Source organism: Urocampus carinirostris, chromosome 4 (genome assembly GCF_059441175.1).
Source record: "Urocampus carinirostris isolate Australia breed hairy pipefish chromosome 4, RoL_Ucar_1.0, whole genome shotgun sequence".
Classification (NCBI taxonomy): domain Eukaryota; kingdom Metazoa; phylum Chordata; class Actinopteri; order Syngnathiformes; family Syngnathidae; genus Urocampus; species Urocampus carinirostris.
In genome coordinates, this window is record NC_142352.1 from 11,942,029 (window position 1) to 11,962,892 (window position 20,864).

Sequence of the window (20,864 nt, forward strand, 5' to 3'; positions counted from 1 at the left end):
AGAAAATGAAAAAGACAGGTTTGTAGTTATCCCTTGAATCAGTATATTACCAACAATGATTTAATGCAGAAAATGAATTCATAATTTGAATAAGAACATTCTACTTAATTATATTTGCATGTATTTTTTCCTTCTATAGTGCTACTTAATTTTTGAACTTTTTTTATAATAAACCTCATTCATGTCGTGCAACTCAGTATCTCACAACAAAATGTTCATTAACGATATATATGATATAACAAAACACATGTTCAAAAAACATGTTAAACTACATAAATAAACACGTTTGAAAAAAAAATATGGTGTAAGATTATTTTGTAAGGGAAAATATGACAGTTTGTAAGGGGCGTTGTACCCTCAAATGTTACAGTGTTACTGTATCCTAATGCCATCTCTGATCACTATCTTGTTAAGTGTTAGGTGCTGTTTAATGTTTACTGTGATAAGGAAAGTTTAGGCTTTAGCAGTTGCAATATCCGCCCTACAACGGCATTAGCCTTAAAAGAACTATTACCTACGGTAACTGCAGCCTTCCCTTCGTACACTGGGTCTGTTGACTCACTTACAAACAACTTTAATACTGTTTTGGTTAATGTTATTGATTCTGTGGCGCCCCTTAGGCATGAATTTTGACCTAAGAAGCATACACCTTGGTTTACTGATGAAACCAGGTCACTCAAACACGGTTGCAGGAAACTTGAACAAAAATGGTGCACTACAAAGCTGGAGGTCTTCCGACGTGTGACAGCTTGCTGAAATATAAAGTAGCTCTTGCCTCAGCTAAAGCATCGTTTTTCTCTAAGATTTTTGTTAGACATAAGAATAATCCGAAATTTTTGTTTAACACAATAGCGAAACTTACCAGACAACAACTTAACCCAAATAGTTCGACTCATTCTGCTAATGACTTGATGGAATTTTTTAATAAAAAGATTCAACTCATCAGGAAATAAACGCTCTATAACCTCCTCCTACCTCAAATATCTCCGTCTAGTTTGTCCTGTTTATTTTCGATATCCTGTTTCATTACCTATACTGTCTGTCCTGTCCTGTCCGTTATCGACGCCATCTGTCCGATATCAACTCGGGCAATTGGTATCGATCTCGTCGGCCTCTGGCTTCCTATCATTTCACGCCAGACTGCTGCCTAACGTGCATGATTCCCCTTTTCCCGTAAAATAAAAGGCTTGTGTGAGTAACGTCACGCGTTTGGGTCCTGATCCAGTCCCGGTTCATGACACAAATTGTCTTTCAGACTGAGTGAACGTATGAACGGTAGTCTGTGTGTGTTCCCTGCGACTGGCCGGCAACCAGTTCAGGGTGTCCCCTGCCGACTGCCCGAAGACAGCTGAAATGGGCTCCAGCACCCCCGCGACCCTACTGAGGATAAGCGGTGCAGATCATGGACGAATGGAGTGTTTAAAATCTCACTTAATTTCCCCCTTTCATAATATTTTCTACTCTTCCACCAATCCTGTCATTTTCAGTATATTCCCTCATGGTTATTTCCTTCTTCTCTCCCCTCCAAACACTTGTCATCCAAGCCCCTCCCTCTTTGAACATTATGCAAATGAGCCAATCGTTTTTCCGCCCCTTCTGGCCAATTTTCCTCTTTTCTCATCCTGCTCCTCACTCCTCTCATACTCATCAAACTCAACCATCTGAAGGTAAGACTGCTTTTTTTTATCCCCCCCAGTATCTGATCTTAAATCACTGAGATGAGGATTTAAGTCACATTCATAATTGCTAAATACTTTGAGATCCATTCAAGCAGCATGTACGGTAAGACTTAATTTAACAAAGTGGAGTTATCGGAATTGAATGAAATGTGACAAATACTTCTTATACCCTGTGGCTTAAAGTACTGGTTAAAATAAAGAAATAAACATTTAAAATCACGATTGAAATACCTCTCTCATTTAACATCTCTACCCGCAGTGAAGCTGCTGCGAGAGACTTCAAGCAAGCATGGCCGCTGTAAGTTGAATCTAACAAGGGGATATGTTATTGTGTCGCTAGATGTTGCCTCTGGGATGGATCCTTAATCTCTTTTGAAGACTTAGCTTTTTCTATAATCACGTGAAGCAGCTTAACCAGTCACCCATGTCTGAACATCGCTCAGGGTTTGGCTGATTTGAAGCATGTGTGATATTTAAGGTCACTAGATCTGATGTGTGCTGAAAAGTTTTCATTTCGGACTTCTGTGAAAAATCAAAGGTATTGTGGGAACGTATACAAGTCAAGTCAGGTTTATATGTATAGTCATTAATCACAAGGAGTCTCAAAGAGCTGCACAAACCACAGTCTATGATGACACCACCCCGATCTAAAACCTACTTGAGGGCAAGGGAAAACTCAAAAACCTCAGCATGAGGAAAATAAAAAACCTTGAGAATGGACCGCAAATGAGGTAATCCCATACCGGTCAACCTGTACGTTTTTGCCGTACACAGTACGTTTTTTAATGCATTTTAAGACGTGTACGACGTACAAGAAAATCTGTACGGAAAAACGAAAATTTGTCAATGATGGGTACCATCCGGTATACACCGACTATCACGAAACGGCAAATCAATCAAGTCAAACGACTTTGCCGCGGTCGCCTCTATCTCGGTATTTTTTAGTTGCAAACGAAGCGAGCGGTTTGATGTAGTGAAAGGAAGTCCGTCTCTTTTTAGAGAACCGGCTCTTTCGGCTCAACTCATTAAAGAGAGCCGGCTCTCCAACGGCTCACTTGCTTTGATGCATTATATTACGAATTATTATGTTGTATAAAGAAGTTAAGAAAAAAAGGAAGTAAAACAGGAGAAAATGAAAAAAGACAGGTTTGCGGTTATCCCTTTAATCAGTATATTACCAACAATAATTTAATGCAGAGAATGAATTAATAACTTGAATAAGAAAATGTATTATTCTACTTAATTATATTTGCATGTATTTTTTCCTTCTACGGTGAACGTCCAAACTACTTCATTTTTTTAACTTTTTATTTATAATAAACTTCATTCATGTCGAGCAACTCAGTATCTCACAAGAAAATGTTAATTAACAATATATATGATAGTTTGTAAGGGTAAGGAGATTTAAACAGTTCCACTTAGGTTGCAGATCGAATCTCAAGGGGAAGATCATTCCACAGCACCAGGGCCCGAATGGAGAACACTCTTGAACCTGCTGATTTCTTCTTGGCTCTTGGGATCACTAGTAGACCCGCATTTTCTAGGCGAAGGCTCCGGACCGGAACATAGGGGGAAATTAAATCTGAAAGATATGAGGGAGCAAGTCCAAACATGATTTTGTATACTACCAACATAACCTTAGAATCACATCTTAAGTTAACAGGGAGCCAATGCAGGTTAGCTAAAATCGGTATAATGTGACCAAACTTCCTTGTCTTAGTTAAAAGCTTTTCTGCAGCATTTTGTACCAGCTGCTGGACTTCAGGAGACCGGAGAGTAGTACATTATACATACTACACAATTTCTCTCATTTGGTCCTGCTAAGTTAAAACATGTATAAGTGAGATGAAGTCTTTTGTACCACACCAACAGTTTTATGCACTGGACCAGTGGTCGGCAACCAACAGGCCACGGCCCGGTACGGGGCTGTTGATTTTTTCTCATTATTATTAACTTCGATTTGTGAGGTTTTTCGTTGTGGTAAATATTTGGGCAATGTTAAATCAATTGACAAATGCTGCCAATCCCACATGCTCAACATTGGATGCAACGAGATTAAAGCCCAGATCACGGCACTGAGAGCACTGTTGTTAACATAGAAGGGCATTTGATCCTATCTCATCATCACACTATTTTTACTCACTGAAACACGTTGTCCCATTTTTTTTTTTATCCTGGAGGCGCAAGTTATTGGTCGATCGTTGTATAAGAGTTGTTTTGGCTGAATTCATTCCCATAATTCTCCATTTAACCGTTTTACAACTTGGCACTGTAATGGAGCATTATGGGAATGAGTTCCGCCAAATCAACTTTCGCCCAACAATTTGCCAATCACACAGGTCTTCAAGATAAAAAGGTGAGACAATGTGGTACCGTGAGTAAAAAAGAAATCGAAAAATCGAATGCGGACGGCGCCCCCTTGCAGCGATTCAGGCCCAATTCCCAATTACTTGCGCCCATAAGATTAAAAGGGTGAGACAACGTGGTACCTTGAGAAAGTAACACTGTGATAAATAAATAAACGCTAGTGCCTTTTCCAATGTCATTTAGTTCCCCAGTAATCCAGTGATAACACAGCAGTTTTGGGCTTATTTTTATGATTACGATTAGTTTCTTTATCGCTATTTCACAGATTTTCATTATGCATTGTACTCTGCATTCTGATTGGCTAAACCGAGGAATATACTTTCTTTTAACAAAGCTGGACTTCTCAACCTGGTAAACTTGCTTGAGGGCCTCTGTTATTTTTGCTATTTGTTATTGGTGGGCGGCTACTTTCAGCATGCTAACCCAACAAGGATTGTGGTGTTTTTTATTACAATAATACACTTATGGTTCAATCCCTTATTTAGCTTACATCAGGAATTAATTTTGCATGGACAAAAAAATGTTGAACAGGGAATAGCGAACACTGATACCTGGTATCAGCATAGTGCCGATAACATTTGTTTTTTATTTTGTCTTTAAAATCTTACAAAAAAAACCCTTTACTTGATCACGGGTTAGCGACATCTTAGATTAAAAGTCACCTTCCTGCACTCTGGTTACTGTCTCTCTGTAGGTTCCCCTCTATGTCGACCTTACCTTATTTGGTCACTTACTTCCTGGTTAATTCGTCGCAGCTGTGGTTACCGGATTCCCCTCCTAACACGACTCTCCCTCATCGCTATTCAAACACTCTGTCCCCTTGTCTCTGTGCTAGTTTATTGCCTTCATTGACACGTTCCAAGAACTCTTGCCCCAGCCTTTTGTTAATCCAGTGTACTAAATGGTAAATGGTCTGCATTCATATAGCGCTTTTCAAGTCAATGGAGACCTCCCAAAGTGCTTTACAATGGGCTTCACACTTACCCATTCACACACTCACACACCAGTAGCGGCCATGCAGCCATGCAAGGTGCCGACCTGCTTATTGGGGGCTTGCCCAAGGGCACTTCAACATATGACACAGAGGAGGCGGGATTCAAACCTGCGATCTCTAATGCTAATGCTAAACATTCGCCTACCATTCTTGGACTGTCACATTCGCTGATTGAGTTTAGGACCACCGAGCCCTCGCCTGCCTCTTGGACCACGACTTTTCCCTGCTACCTGACCTTTCATGTCTTGAACCCTGTCCGAAAAAGACCTCTGTTACTACACTAATCTGAGTTTCCGCACCATGAGTGGGTCTTCAACAATAAATACCTTAATTTAACTTACTCTCGCCCCAGGGTTTTGTTAATCCAGTGTACCAAACCTTCGCCTGCCCTTCTTGGACTGCCACCTTCACTGATTGAGTTTAGGACCACCGACCCCTCGCCTGCCTCTTGGACCACGACTTTTCCCCTGCTACCTGACCTTTCATGTCTTGAACCCTGTCCGAAAAAGACCTCTGTTACTACACTAATCTGAGTTTCTGCACCATGAGTGGGTCCTCAACAATAAATACCTTAATTTATCTTACTCTCGCCCCAGGGTTTTGTTAATCCAGTGTACCAAACCTTCGCCTGCCCTTCTTGGACTGCCACCTTCACTGATTGAGTTTAAGACCACCGACCCTCGCCTGCCTCTTGGACCACGACTTTTCCCCTGCTACCTGACCTTTCATGTCTTGAACCCTGTATGAAAAAGACCTCGGTTACTACACTAATCTGAGTTTCCGCACCATGAGTGGGTCCTCAACAATAAATACCTTACCTTATCTTATTTTTTGCCACAGGCTTTTGTTAATCCAGTGTACCAAACCTTCGCCTGCTCTTCTTGGACTGTAAACCTTCGCTGATTGAGTTTAGGACCACCGACCCCTCGCCTGCCTCTTGGACCACGACTTTTCCCCTGCTACCTGACCTTTCATGTCTTGAACCCTGTCCGAAAAAGACCTCTGTTACTACACTAATCTGAGTTTCTGTACCATGAGTGGGTCCTCAACAATAAATACCTTACCTTATCTTATTTTTTGCCCCAGGCTTTTGTTAATCTAGTGTACCAAACCTTCGCCTGCTCTTCTTGGACTGTAAACCTTCGCTGATTGAGTTTAGGACCACCGACCCCTCGCCTGCCTCTTGGACCACGACTTTTCCCCTGATACCTGACCTTTCATGTCTTGAACCCTGTCTGAAAAAGACCTCTGTTACTACACTAATCTGAGTTTCCGCACCATGAGTGGGTCCTTAACAATGAATACCTTACCTTATCTTACTCTTTCTTATTTTCGGGAAAGATACACCTATAACGCAGTTAAAATTTACAGTCCTCTGTGTATTATGTACTAAAAATCATCAAAGTCACTTGGTTTTTCACACAGACTGGATCTTTTCGTGTGGTGTCAGAAGATGAGCAGGCCATGAGAGCTAAGTTGGAGCATCTGACGGTGAAGGATCACGGGCCTGTGTTTGGGCCATGTCACAAAATGCCCGGCCACACCGCACAAAAGGTGACACGTTTTTGGACGGGCACGCAAGGATTCGGTTCTGAACATTCCACTACGCCGTTCAGGCCAAAGACGAGCTGAACGAGACCGAGGAGAGGAGGGCGTTATCTCTGAAGGACCTTCGCTCCATGATGAAGGAGAGGACGGCCGAGGGAGATGACCTGGCCAAGCTGGTGCTGGAGCGTTTCGGGGACAAGCCCGACGCTCTGATCCTTCGCTTCCTCCGGGCCCGCAAGTTTGATGTGGTCAGGGCGTATGATCTCATGAAGGGTAATCATCTTAAGCAGCATCATTGCAATTTAAACACTCTGTCCCCTTGTCTCTGTGCTAGTTTGTTGCCTCCCTCCCCCTCTCAAGATTTTTTTACAGGCTTAAATTTACAGATAAAAAAACTCAAAACATTTTCTAAAAATCAACAACATGTGAGACAAACGTGAAACCAAATGTATTCAACATTTTATACAATGTTAACAGATAAATCATTGAAAGGTAGGTGTTGCAAAATTATTGGCCCCCTTTGAGTTAATATTTTGTACAACCTCATTTTGCTGTGATCACAGCCAAGAGTATTTTGGATTATGTCTCTATAAAATGGGCATAGTTTGAAACATAAATAATTGCCCATTCTTCCTTATGAAACAGTTCAAATTCCTAAAGGTTTGATTTTTGTTTATTCGCAGTTTTTCAGATCTTTCCACAAATGCTCTATAGGATTGAGGACTGGACCTGGCCATTCTATCCCTCTTTTATATTGTTAGTTTCAAACTATTCCATTGTCCTGTCGGAAGGTAAACCTGCACCCCATTCTCAGGTCCCTTGCAGACTCCAACCGATTTTCTGCCTGAATCACCCTTTATTTGGCTCCATACATCTTCCCATAAACTCTAACAATCTTCCCAGTCCCTGCTGAAGTAAACCAACCCCAGAGCATGATCCTGCAACCACCATGTTTGACAGCGGGCATGGAATTTTCAGGGTGATGTGCAGTGATACTTTTATGCCAAATGTAACGATTTGCATTCGGCCCGAAAAGTTACATTTTGGACCCACCATAGCCCCCTTTTCCATGTGATTTGTGTCTCCCATGTGACTTCTTTTAAACCCCAAACAGGCTTTTTTTATGGTATTTTTTCAGAGAGGGCTTTCTTCTTTCCACTCTTCCATGAAGGGCAGATTTATACAGAGTGTGACGAATACACAGATTTTCCCCACCTCAGCTTTGTATGCCCACAGGTCATAATTGTGATTATGGGCCTCTTGGTTGCTTTTCTGATTAGATTTCTCTTTGTTTGGGCCATAAACTCTTGGTTGCTTTTCTGATTACATTTCTCCTTTTTTGGGCCATAAACGATTGGTTGCTTTTCTGATTAGATTTTTCTTTGTTTAGGCCATAAACTCTTGGTTGCTTTTCTGATTAGATTTCTCCTTGTTTGGGCCATAAACTCTTGGTTGCTTTTCTGATTAGATTTCTCTTTGTTTGGGCCATAAACTCTTGGTTGCTTTTCTGATTACATTTCTCCTTTTTTGGGCCATAAACGATTGGTTGCTTTTCTGATTAGATTTTTCTTTGTTTAGGCCATAAACTCTTGGTTGCTTTTCTGATTAGATTTCTCCTTGTTTGGGCCATAAACTCTTGGTTGCTTTTCTGATTAGATTTCTCCTTTTTTGGGCCATAAACGATTGGTTGCTTTTCTGATTAGATTTTTCTCTGTTTAGGCCATAAACTCTTGGTTGCTTTTCTGATTAGATTTCTCCTTGTTTGGGCCATGAACTCTTGGTTGCTTTTCTGATTAGATTTCTCCTTTTTTGGGCCAAAAGTTTAGTTGGAGGGCCAGGTCTTGGTAGGTTTGCAGCGTTTTGATGCTACCTCCATTTTAATATTATTGCTCGCAAGAGATGTGTAAATTTGGCTTATTTTCCATTCTTTGAACTTTTCTACAAATTTATCCCCCCCCGTTCTTTAGTGTTCATAAAGCTTTATAATGCTGTCTGTTCTGGTGCATTTAAATTGACACTTAAATGCACTTTGTCTTCCATATAGGTCAACATTGGATCATTTTGCAACACCTACTTTTTATTTTTTGTCGTAAATATAATATACAGTGTAGAAATAATTTGCTTCCACTTCACACTTCTTGTAAAACATTTTGAGTGTTTTAGCTTCAAGTTTGAAGCCTGAAATGTGGCAATATTCCAAAAAGTTATTGGGGGTGGGAAATACTTAAGCTATGTTTGTTTCATTATGTTAGCATTGCTTCACATTCCGTTACTGATAACTCGAATAATTGAAAGGGAGGCCTCTTTTGTGCTCCGGTTTAACATGAAAGTGGTCCATCATGGAGACAGATTGTTAATTGGAGGCTCTGATGAGTCCCTAACAAAGACGTCCTTTGTGTCCAACTGGGACAGTAAGTTTGTTTTACTGGTGAACTAACAGTGCACCGGTGGGAACTTCACTGCAGAGTACTACAAGTTTTTCTTGGTTGGGTAATCATATTTTCATCTCATCCCATCTCATTAGCTGCACCGCTTATCCTCAGTAGGGTCGCGGGGGTGCTGGAGCCCATCCCAGCAATCATCAGGCAGTGGGCAGGGGACACCCTGAACTGGTTGCCAGCCAATCGCAGGGCACACAGGGACAGACAACTCGCTCGCTCATTCACACTTAGGGACAATTTGGACCGGCCAATCCATCTGAAATGCATGTCTTTGGAATGTGGGAGAAAACCGGAGTACCCGGAGGAAACCCACGCAAGCACGGGGAGAACATACAAACTCCGCACAGGAAGGTTGGTAGCTGGATTTGAACCCACACAGGAGGTTCCCAAGACCTTAGAACTGTGCCGCACACGCGCTAACCACTGCGCCGCCGTGCTGCCCTAATCATATTTTAATAATGATTATTTTTCTTAATTTTACTATAATGATTGATTTGCTTATACAGTGGAACCTCGGTTCTCGACCATAATCCGTTCCAGAACCCTGTTCGAAAACCGATTTGGTCGATCACCGAAATCGTTTTTTCCCATTAAAAGTAATGTAAAATCGTTTTAATCCGTTCCAACACCCCGAATGTTTACCATGAACGTAAACATGAAGCTAACCCAGGCTAATCGTACGTTCGCGTTATCGTAATCTTCAGTACGAAAGATTACGCTAACATGAACGTGTAAAAATAAAAAAATCAGGTCATTTACACGTCATTTAGCACCCGGGCCTCCACAACAAGTGGTGAGCGGTTAAAGGATAAAGAAAAGATTTATGAATAGGATTTCTTACCTTTGTGGTGGTCTGTAGAAGCCATGCTCTATTCCCTCAAAAGAAGGGAGACTCGCACATCTTCTTCATATTTTGCTATTATTTCTTTCTTGAATGCAATAGTTGTACGCACTACTCTTCTTTTTCCACCTGTAGCAACTTTGCTGCTTGCACCGACCTTCTTCCGAGGCATAATTAGGGGGTTAAAACACTCACGTTCACCGATATTAAAAACGAAAGCAAAAAGGAGTGCGCGCTCACGTGACAACAGTTCTTTACGAGGGGTGGGGGCAATCTACACTCGCACGCCGCTCAGCGTCGCCCCCTAGCGTACCGGCGTTCGAACTCCGATTTTTGTGGGAGACAATCGGAGTACCCTGAACGAAAAGCGAAGCAAGAATTTCTCGAAATTTTTGGTCGAGAACCGATTTGTTCGAACTGAGAGGCGTTCAAAAACCGAGGTTCCACTGTAGGTCCAATGGTCCCCTACCTCTTCTGTACCACAGACAATATTATCACGGCCACCCCTGATAATAACATTAGCAATAAAAGTATAATTATAATAGTAATAGTTGCCCCAAATCGACTGCGTAATCCACAAGGATGTAGATTAAGTGTGGGCATATCGATCCAAATATTGATACTGATCGAGTACTTGGATCAGATCGATACTGTATTCTTAAAATCGATACTGTCCAGTTTACCAGCTCAGTAGCCTAGATGGTAAGGCGCCCGCTTTGAGACTGGGAGGTCGGTGGTTCGCGCCCCGGCCGAGTCATTCCTAAGACTTAAAAAGTGGTCGGCGGCGCCCTCTGTTGGCTGCGGCTGCATCGGCTCGCTACAACGGGTCAGGTGCAATCGACATTTCGTTCTGTGTACATTGTTACACAGAATGACAATACAAGGAAATTATTATTATATTATTATTTAACTATAATAACGTTATTAGTGTTGTATAAGATCTGTGTTGGGCACGTTATTTAAAAAAAGTAATTAGTTATAGTCACACAGTACTTCTTCCAAAAGGTAACTGAGTTAGTAACTGAATTACTCCATAGTAAAAGTAACAAGATACCAGGGAAAGTATCTATTTCCGTTCCTTCAAAAAGATGTTGCATGTCAAAGAATTTATAATTTCTGAGCAGTATTTGAGTCAGTTGAATAGAGACCCAAACGGCTCTTCAGGTTGTTTTTGTCGCTTGAATACATGATTCATTATTATTTAGCGTCATGAACGGAATGAATTAAAAAGGGAAAAAACCAAACAAAACACAAAAATAGATCAAAAGAAACAAAAGAAATAAAATGATAACAATGGAGGAAAAAAAAGATTATAAAAAAGAATTAACTTTACATTCTATGTAAACGTTAACATTTAAAAACCCAGGAACTAAAATTAAAATATTCATATACAATGTATACATACATACAAATCGAGGGTATTGACTATCTTGGCGTAGTGGTTAGCGCTTGTGGGCACAGTTCTGAGGTCATGATATCGAACCTTCCTGTGTGGAGTTTGCATATTCTCCCCGTACTTGCGTGGGTTTCCTCCCACATTCCAAAAACATGCATGTCAGGTTAATTGGCTGGTCCAAATTGTCCCTAGGTGTGAATGAGCGAGCGAATTGTCTGTCCCTGTGTGCCCTGTGACTGGCTGGCAACCAGTGCAGGCTGTCCCCTGCCCACTGCCCAAAGATAGCTGGGATGGGCTCTAGCACCCCCCGCGACCCTACTGAGGATAAGCGGTGCAGATAATGGACTATCTAGGATGTTTTTTGGAACGCAATCCCTTCAAAAAACGAGAGACTATTGTACTTTTTAAATTGTGAGGACATTCAAACGTTAACTATTACCGATTCCCTTATTCCAATCCTTACGACGCATTCTGAACCTTAACTCTCAAACCCAGTTCTGAGGACCAGCCTGATTTTCCTCACTCTGTTGGTACAAAACCTATTCTGTCCAAGACACAAACTCACAGTTAGTGAAGCACAATCAAAAAAAGGGTAAATGGTCTGCATTTATGTAGCACTTTTCAAGGAAGACCTCCCAAAGCGCATTAAAATGTGCTTTACACTTACCCATTCACACACACACACTCACACACCAATGGTGGTGATATACATGCAAGGCGCCTACCTGCTTATCGGGGGCATAAGGGGTCCAGTGTCTTACCCAAGGTACAATGCTTGGTATAAACTGTGGTAGCAATTTTTAGAAAAGACATACAAGTCCACTGAAAATCTCCATGCAAGATCTCATCCCACGGCATCAAAACCATAACAAAAACGATGAGTAAAAATCCCAGAACCACACAGGGGGACCTAGTGTATGACCGACAGAGACCTGGTCCCCCACAGTGACAACAAAAACAGCCATGTTGCAACCGTTTGCAGGTTACGTACGCTTCAGGAAGGAGTACCCCGAGTTGTTTGAGAACCTGACCCCCGAGGCGGTCCGCAGCACCATCGAGGCGGGTTACCCTGTGGTTTTACCCAGCAGGGACAAGTACGGTCACGTGGTCCTGCTTTTCAACATCGAGAACTGGGACCTGGAGGAGATCACCTTTGACGAGGTTGGCAAATCAGTTTTCATTTGTCTTTAAGTACACTGACATGGGAACCTGGATCTTCTTTATCGTTTCATTGGCAGAGCAAAAAAACATTTTATTGTCTTGCCTTAACTCCTAAAATGAGTCTATTTGCTGCTCATTTTGAATAAAAGCGTCACTAGATAGGTAACGCTCCATTAGGAAAGAAGTCAATGCAACGAGAATGTCATAATGTCTTGCTGTGAGGAACTTTCTACCACGGAGGAGGAAGTTGCCTAACTCTTGAAGCTCATCTCCCAAAAGTATGTTAAACTTTATATGTATTTATACAGCATATTATTTTACGAAATGTTTATTATTTAGTACAAAAAATACAGGTTACTTTTACAAGACTTAAACATACTTATTGTGTTGGGTCTGAAACAACCACTGAAAAGTGGGAGAGCGAAAAGAAAATATTGGCTAACCGTAGAAGGAAATTCAGGCAAAGACTTTGTTTTTTTCACAACTGAAGTTGGAGAAGGACCGGGAGGAGCAAATAATTTACTCTTTCATTTCGCTGGCCATGCTCCTTCTGGCTTTCCCTCAACCTGCCTTTGTGTTTTATTGAGATCACAAGACAAAAGACAAAAGATAAAAAAAAAAGATAAAACATAAAATGTCACCCCCTCCCCCTGTAAAGTTACCAACACCTTCAAACAAAGATACGAAGACTGAGAGACGCCAAAAGGGAACATCAAACTGGTTAGAAATACACGGCTTGAGCAAATACATTTAAGCCTACTTCACACTTATATAAACTTTAAACATACAAAATATAGCACTGAAGCAACTTGAACAAATACAACTTACGAATGATGGTCCGGAACCTATCTTGTCCGTAAGAAGGACAGTGTCTGTATAGCTGTTTTTGGTTATGTTGTCTATTGTATACTGGCATAGTCCACTCTTTACTATGGTTTACTAGGATCAGTATGAGTGACCGTCTGGTGCCTGTGTGTGTGTGAGCACTAGATTCTCCGAGCGTACTGTGTGATCCTGGAGAAGTTGCTGGAAAACGAAGAGACCCAAATCAACGGCTTTGTCCTGATCGAGAATTTCAAAGGCTTCACCATGCAGCACGCCTCCGGGATTAAGCCGGCCGAGCTCAAGAAGATGGTGGACATGCTGCAGGTCAGCCACACCCAACTTCATTAACGCAACGCTGAAAATACAGTGGTACCTCTTTATATGAGCATATTTCTTTCCAGGACCGTGCTCGTATGTCAAATTGCTCATGTAATGAGTGAATTTTCCCGATAGGAAATAAAAACAAATTAGTCCCAGAAGCATACTAGTGATCACTAAATAGCTATAAAACACATATTTCTGATCACTAAAACACTTTTAAATAGTAAGGACAATTAAAAATATATATACAGTAATAAGAATAATAGTAAGACGTTAACGAAATAGAATCCAAATTTGCTATAAGCGCCCACCATGGAGTCGAGGTAAGATAGGGCCAAAAAAATCCAGCCAGACCCAACCTGGGCCGTAGGTGTTAAAGCACGAACCAGCCCGAGCCCGAGAAATTAACTTGATTTGAGGGGAGCAAGCCCGAAGCAAACCCAAATTGTCATATTTTATATGTGAAGAATCCATAGCGCATGCGGATCCTCAACAGTGAAAAAAAGAATAATTAAAAAAAAAAAGTCAGCAAGAGAGAAGCCTGGCCCAAACCTGAAGTAATGATTGACATTTTAGGCCCGACCCGAATTTCAGTTCGGGCTTAAATTTTTATCTCTTCTATGGAGGCAGTTGTCTATTGAATTGGTGAGCGTAGTGCAAAATGCGTTTTGCAAGGCTTGGTATTGGAGTTTTGCATACTTGTATACGGTTTTCACACGTTTTTTCAAATTGTGTACGTCATCTATCAATTTCTATACAACAACAAAGAACTGATCTCGTTTTGCTCATTTTGGCTCTAATCCAAATCGTCTTGCTGTGAGGAAATAGGTGCCGCGTAAATGTAAATTGTCTGCATTTATATAGCGCTTTCCAAGTCAATGAAAAACTCCCAAAGCGCTTTACAATCTGCTTCACACTTTCCCCTTTTACACACTAACCAACCAATAGTAGCATCAGCCATGGAAGGCAACTACCTGCTATCGGGGGCATTCGGGAATCCGCGGAGGACACTTTGACATATAACACGGAGGAGCCGGGAATCGAACCTGCGACCTCTTGATCCCAAGACGAGCGGTCTACCTCCTGAGCTAATGCCACTGAGCTAATGCCGATTATCGCTTAATAAGGGGAACTGTGACTATTAATACGGGAGGCAATTATTGAATGTAAAAGAGAGAGCTAAGCCACGCCCACCAGAGTCACAGTATCCATGTATCACATGGAGAGCAGATAGAGCGGCTGAAACAGCAGCGAGCGATGCTTAAGTTGCTATTTTATATAGCAAAGTCGTATCATTTCTTCCTTACTATGCAAACGGGAACGGAAAAAAGTCGAAAACCAGGAGAGGAAACGTGGTCGAGATCAAAAACGGATCGTTATTTGGGCGGGAGAACAGACGTGGTCGAAATCAAAGCAGGCGGCAGTAGCTCAGGAGGTAGAGCGCTCGTCTTGGGATCAAGGGATCCCAGTTCGAATCCCAGCTCGTTCGTGTTACATGTCGAAGTGTCCTTGGGTAAGACACTGAACCCCTAATTCCCCCAATAAGCAGGTTAGCGTCTTACATGGCTGCAATACAAGGCCGCTATTGGGAAATGTGAAGCACACTGTAAAGCACTTTGGGAAGTCATTAATGACTTGAAAAGCGCTATATAAATGCAGATCATTTCATTTCATTTCAATTCGGGACAAGAGAGCGGACGTGGTCTAGCTCAAAACAGATCGTAGCGGAAAAACAGGGGCAAAAACACAGGACAGGCGAAAAGGGGCTTGCCGTGTAAAAACGGAGATTCGCAGACGGACCGACAAAAGGAACTCACAGGACAGAGTTTAAATACTGACAGGGAGCCAATCTGTCAACAAGCTGCAGCTGGCGCCCACAGGCGGGGCCAATTGGGCGCCATGGCAACCGTGACAGAAGTTGGCGCCACACGGCAGAGGCCAATTGGGCGCCAAGGCAACCGTGATAGCCGAGATTTCCATGCCTGTAAAATGAACGTCCACACAAAACAATTTTAAGGCACACTTTTTTTTTCGTGCGAGTTTGCATGCACAAACTGGAACGAGTTGATGAAGCGTGAGCGGTCTCTAGTGGTAGCCTGTGGGAATGCGCTTGACCTGGAATATCCATTGTATGCAGAGCAAGATTTTCTTTCTATATAAAATGAGTATATTCAAACCCTTGTGTTTAGAAGCGCTTGTATAAAGAGGCACCACTGTATTTTTATCGTGCGGTTTTTGGACCTGCAGGATTCCTTCCCAGCCCGGTTCAAGGCGGTCCACGTGACCCACCAGCCGTGGTACTTCACCACTACCTACAACGTGGTCAAGCCTTTCATGAAGAGCAAGCTGCTGGAGAGGGTATGAGTCTTATTTAGACATCAACACCATCAGTGCTTAGCAAAAGTATTGCCCCCTTCAAGTACTTTTTGTTATATTGCCACATTTCAGGCTTCAAGCTAAAAAAAAATGGAAATATTCCCTAAGAATCAACAAAAAAGTAGAACCAAATTGTTTCAACATATTTACCACAAAAAAAAAACCCAACAAAGTAGGTGTTGCAAAAATATTGCCCCCCCTGTTCTCTCAGCCAACTGACTCCAGAGGTTTCCCAATGATCCAATGTTGACCTTAATGGCTACCAGAGTCAAACAGGGTGCACCTGTCTGTCATTTAGTCTCAGTTTAAATTCACCTGAACAGACAACCTTTTGAAGACTAAAGAACACATCCGGCAGGTCTGCGATAAAGTTGTGGAAAAGCTGAAAGCAGGAATGGGATTCCAGAAGTTTTGACAATATTTACACATTTTCTGCATGGAGAGAGCATAGAATAACTGCAAAACCTACCAAGACGTAGAATCTCCCTCTAAAGAGGCTCATGATCATATTGGATGACCTGCAGGCATAAACAGCTGACGTGGGATAATCTGTGCTTAAGACAAACACCTACCCTTTATGGAAGAGTGGCAAGAAGAAAGTACTTTATTAAAGAATACCATAAAAAGGCCCATTTGGTTTTTGCAAGAAGCCACATGTGGAACAAGGTACTTTATCCAGACTAGACCAAAATCGAACTTTTTGGGCTGAATGCAAAGCACGATTTGGCATAGGCGTAACACTACACATCACCCTGAAAACACCATCCCCACTGTCAAACATGGTGGTGGCAGCATCATATGAAGGAGTTTATTTTCTTCAGCAAGGACCGAGAAGAGTTGATGGGAAGATGGATGGAGCCAAATATAGGATGAATCAGGCAAAAAAATTATTTGGATTCTGCAAGAGACAGGTTCACCTTCCAACAGGACAATGACCCTAAACATAAAACAAAATCTACAATGGAATGGTTTAAGACTATCGATGTAAACCAAAGTCCAGAGGTCAAACCAATAGAGCAGGGATCTCCAATCCTTTTTTAAGCAGCCAGTTACTTTTAGTTACTAATTAGCACAAAGTGTACCCTGTTTGATATGCATTTCTAAAAATAAAAATAAAAAAACAGCTCATTATGTTATTACTATGTTGTAAATATGTTATTACAGGTTATTTATCAGAAGTAGGGTTAAATAGACTCAGTCAACCACTAATAACGTATTTTACTAGAAAATCACAGTGACCAACAACTGTTGAGCTATTTTCAGGTTTGCAGGCACCATGTTGGACACCCTTGCTATGAAGCATTTCTTGCAAGATCAGAATTATATTGGGCAAAAATGATCGCCATCAAACCTTAAGGAACTTGAGCTGCTTTGTAAGGAAGAATGGGCCAAATTTTCAGTTTCAAGATGTGCAAAACTTATAGAGACATACCCAAAAAAGACTTGTGGCTGTATTCGGTAGCAAAAAAAGGGGTGTACAAAGTATTAACTCAAACGCAACGCCTACTTTTTCATTTTTTATTTGTAAGCAACATACTGTTAGGAAATAAACTATTAAAATGTACCGTTTACCTAATTGTTCGAATTAGTTATCTGACTCCATTAACCAAACATAACCTTCATTCACCTAACAATGCATGCTCGTTTCTTTCGTGAAAAGACTGACAAGAGACCGGCATTTCCACACAGGGTCAGATTTAATTTCACAAAGTATTTAACTAAGGGAACTCCATCGAATTAGTGTCGCTCGAGGCTTCGTCGAGCCTCTTCTCTCGATTGTCCCTCTCGATCTCCGATCTTCTGAAGTTCTTCTCTCGACCCACGTCTTTCTCCCAAGCTAGCGTGTCGGCTCCTCCCATGGGCGCGCCAGGAAAAGCCCCCCACGTGGGCTCAACGGCTCCTCGATGTCTGTCATGGTAAAAACATCCCCACGCGTTTCCACGTCATCAGGGCTTTGTTCTTCCCCCTCTCCGTCGTTGGATGTACTGATTATCTTATCAGCCCTTGTCCCAGTTCCCGTTGTTTCTGTAAACATCATTCTTCACAAGGTTGCAATGACCTGCCCCACAGCTCAGCCAGTGAATATCTTTTGCATTAAATGTACCGTATTTTCCGCACTATAAGGCGCACCGGGTTATAGGGCGCACCCCCAAAAAATAGTTTTTGGTCCTATATTTTCCATACATAAGGCGCACCGGATTATAAGGCGCTACCATGGGAACGTTGACAAAACAGTCAGATAGTTCAGTCAAACTTATTACCCCCTTAACATTCCCAAAGCTTGCAAACAAGCAAATACGTGTAGTAGACACGTGCGGATGCGGTGTCCGTACGATGTCACTCAAATGCATCGTTCCAAATATCATTCGGAAGGTTAAAGTCTTGGGATTCAAGAAATGCCAACCATTCCTTAGTTTCTATTTTCTTTTTCGCTCGCAACTGTGTGGACAGCAAAGTAAGAATTTTATTGTGCAGGGAAACGGGGTTCTTTACTGTGCATATGACAATAAACACTTTGAATTGAATTTAGTTTAAAAATAGACTCATCACAGAAACATCAAGATCGTTCTAAAACAAGATACCGGGAAAATATAAAGCCGCATAGCTCACCTAAGTTCTCTTGCAGCCATCACGTTCAATAAAGATACGTAACCATGGTCTTCTTACAACCGTGAGTGTAGTAAATCCAGGAGAGTAAAACATTTACAAATACAGAATAGTAAAAAATGTTTTCTCTATGCCGTAGTGCAACCCAACTGTGATTCACATTCCTCTTTTTCGGCCAATCGCAGGCTTTGTTTCGCCCCTTTAGCCTATGCGAGCCTGTAAATGATAAAAAGGATCCGCCCCCTTTACCTCCAAATAACTTCAGCCAATAGTGGCTGATTCAAATGATGATTACACATTGGTTAGGAAATGAAACGCCGGTATATAAATCCCAGCATACACCGCAGACGACTTCGCCTTCGGGGGAAAATCTAGTCGGCGGATGCTTGCCTTAGTTGCAAGACTTTGAGACTTAATATTGATCCATATATAAGGCGCACTGTATTATAAGGCGCATGGTCAGCTTTTAAAAAAAATAAAGGCTTTTAGGAGCGCCTTAGAGTGAGGAAAATACGGTAATTTGTATTTGATCGTACAAAATCCCTTATAGTCAAATATAAAAAATCCTTCAATACAAAATTAGTTACTTTTCACCTTTGTGTCTTGAGTTTAAAGCCTGACTTATGGTAAAATGTCCAAAAGTTTAATTTTCCAGGGCAATATTTTTGCAAAGCACTGTGTACAGTATGTCCAATTCTAACAAGTACGTCGGCGAATGAGTTGCGATCTCTTCCGCCGTAGGTGTTTATTCACGGGGACGAGCTGGACAACTACTTAAAAGAATTTGACGCCGACATCTTGCCTGCGGATTTTGATGGGAAGGCCCGTGTGACGGACTACCAGGCCATCGCCAACAGGCTCTTCGGCTCCGAGGACACGGCTCTCTGAGACTTCCGTGACGGGTTGATTAAAATCTAGAGCGAAAACTTAAGATTTTCGATTTTTCATTGTAAGATATTTAGTGCTAAGCTAAAAGAAGTAAATATAGCAAAATGTAGTTGGAGGTGATGACAATGTTTTGTTACGTGAAGTTGATATTTCTATTTAGCGTTCCTGCTTTGGTTTTGCAAAATGTGCCTTTAAACCGGCTGGATCAGGGGTGGGCTAACTGCGGTTCGAGGGCCACATGTAGCCTGTCGGGTTTTTTCAAAGAAAGATGGTCAAACCATGACAATATATATTCAATAGTAAAGGAAGTACTACAAATGAAAAAATGTTTTTCTTTAGTCTCAGCGTTGTTACTATTGTCTTTTGTGTTTCTACTACACAAATACTACACAATTGCTACTAAACAAAATCATATTTAGTGCTGCAAAACAAGGACCTAATATATTATTCTGCTTTAATTCTAACAAGAAAAAAAATACTACAGAAATGCTAAAAAAAAACCCCGACTGCAGTAGTACTGAAATGCAAAAATACTACTACAGAAAAAATACTAAAGTAACACTACATAAATACTAAAATCTACTCCTAAAAAAAATACAACTACAGAGATACTACAAAAATACAACAGAAATACTACTGGAAAAATATAAGATTACTACAATAGTACTAGAGTACTAGAAAATACTACAACAGCAATATTACAGGAAAAACTGCAAACGCATTACAAAATATCTACTAAGTTAAATATCAAATTTAGTGCTTAAAACAGGGACTGAATGTATAATGTTGTTTTGATTCTGAGAAAGAATATATACTACAGAAATACAATAAACACACTTCTACAATAATACTATCATACAAAAATACTACTACAGAAATACTACAAAAATACAACTACAGTATTTACTATTCTTAAGAAATACTACAAAAAACTAGGAATACTGCAAAACTAAATATCAAATTAAGTGCTTAAAAGGGGGACCTATTACTTTGTCTTAATTCTGAAAAGAAAAAAGAAGTACTACAGAAATGCTTCAAAAAATACTACTTAAGAAATACTATAAGTACAAAAATACTAGTACAGAAATACTACTACAGTAACACAAGTGAAGCAATACTACCAAAATACTGCAGCAATACTACAAATTATTTTTACAGTAATACTACAAAACATACTAGAGAAGTACTACAACAATACTACTGCATCAATACTATAGAAATACTACAAAAATATTCTATAATTACAACATGACTATGAAATTTAGTACTTAAAACAGGGTCTGAATATATTATTTTGCTTTAATTCTGAAAAGAAAAAAAGATAATACCACAGATATACATTAAATACACTACTACAGTAATACTATGCTACAAAAAATAAAACTACAGAAATACTTTAAAAATAGTACAAAAATACTAC

General features: G+C 40.9%; 1 protein-coding gene across 1 annotated transcript; it reads left to right on the forward strand.

The window, feature by feature from the left end:
• The first annotated feature begins 1,942 nt into the window (after positions 1–1,942).
• LOC148366836 (retinaldehyde-binding protein 1-like) lies at positions 1,943–19,701 on the forward strand. The gene is made up of 7 exons (XM_088333651.1): positions 1,943–1,977; positions 6,466–6,594; positions 6,657–6,861; positions 12,249–12,427; positions 13,418–13,570; positions 15,815–15,931; positions 19,298–19,701. Exons 1-7 carry the CDS (start codon positions 1,969–1,971, stop codon positions 19,442–19,444), a joined length of 939 nt encoding a protein of 312 aa, XP_088189777.1. The 5' UTR covers positions 1,943–1,968; the 3' UTR covers positions 19,445–19,701.
• Positions 19,702–20,864: the final 1,163 nt, after the last annotated feature.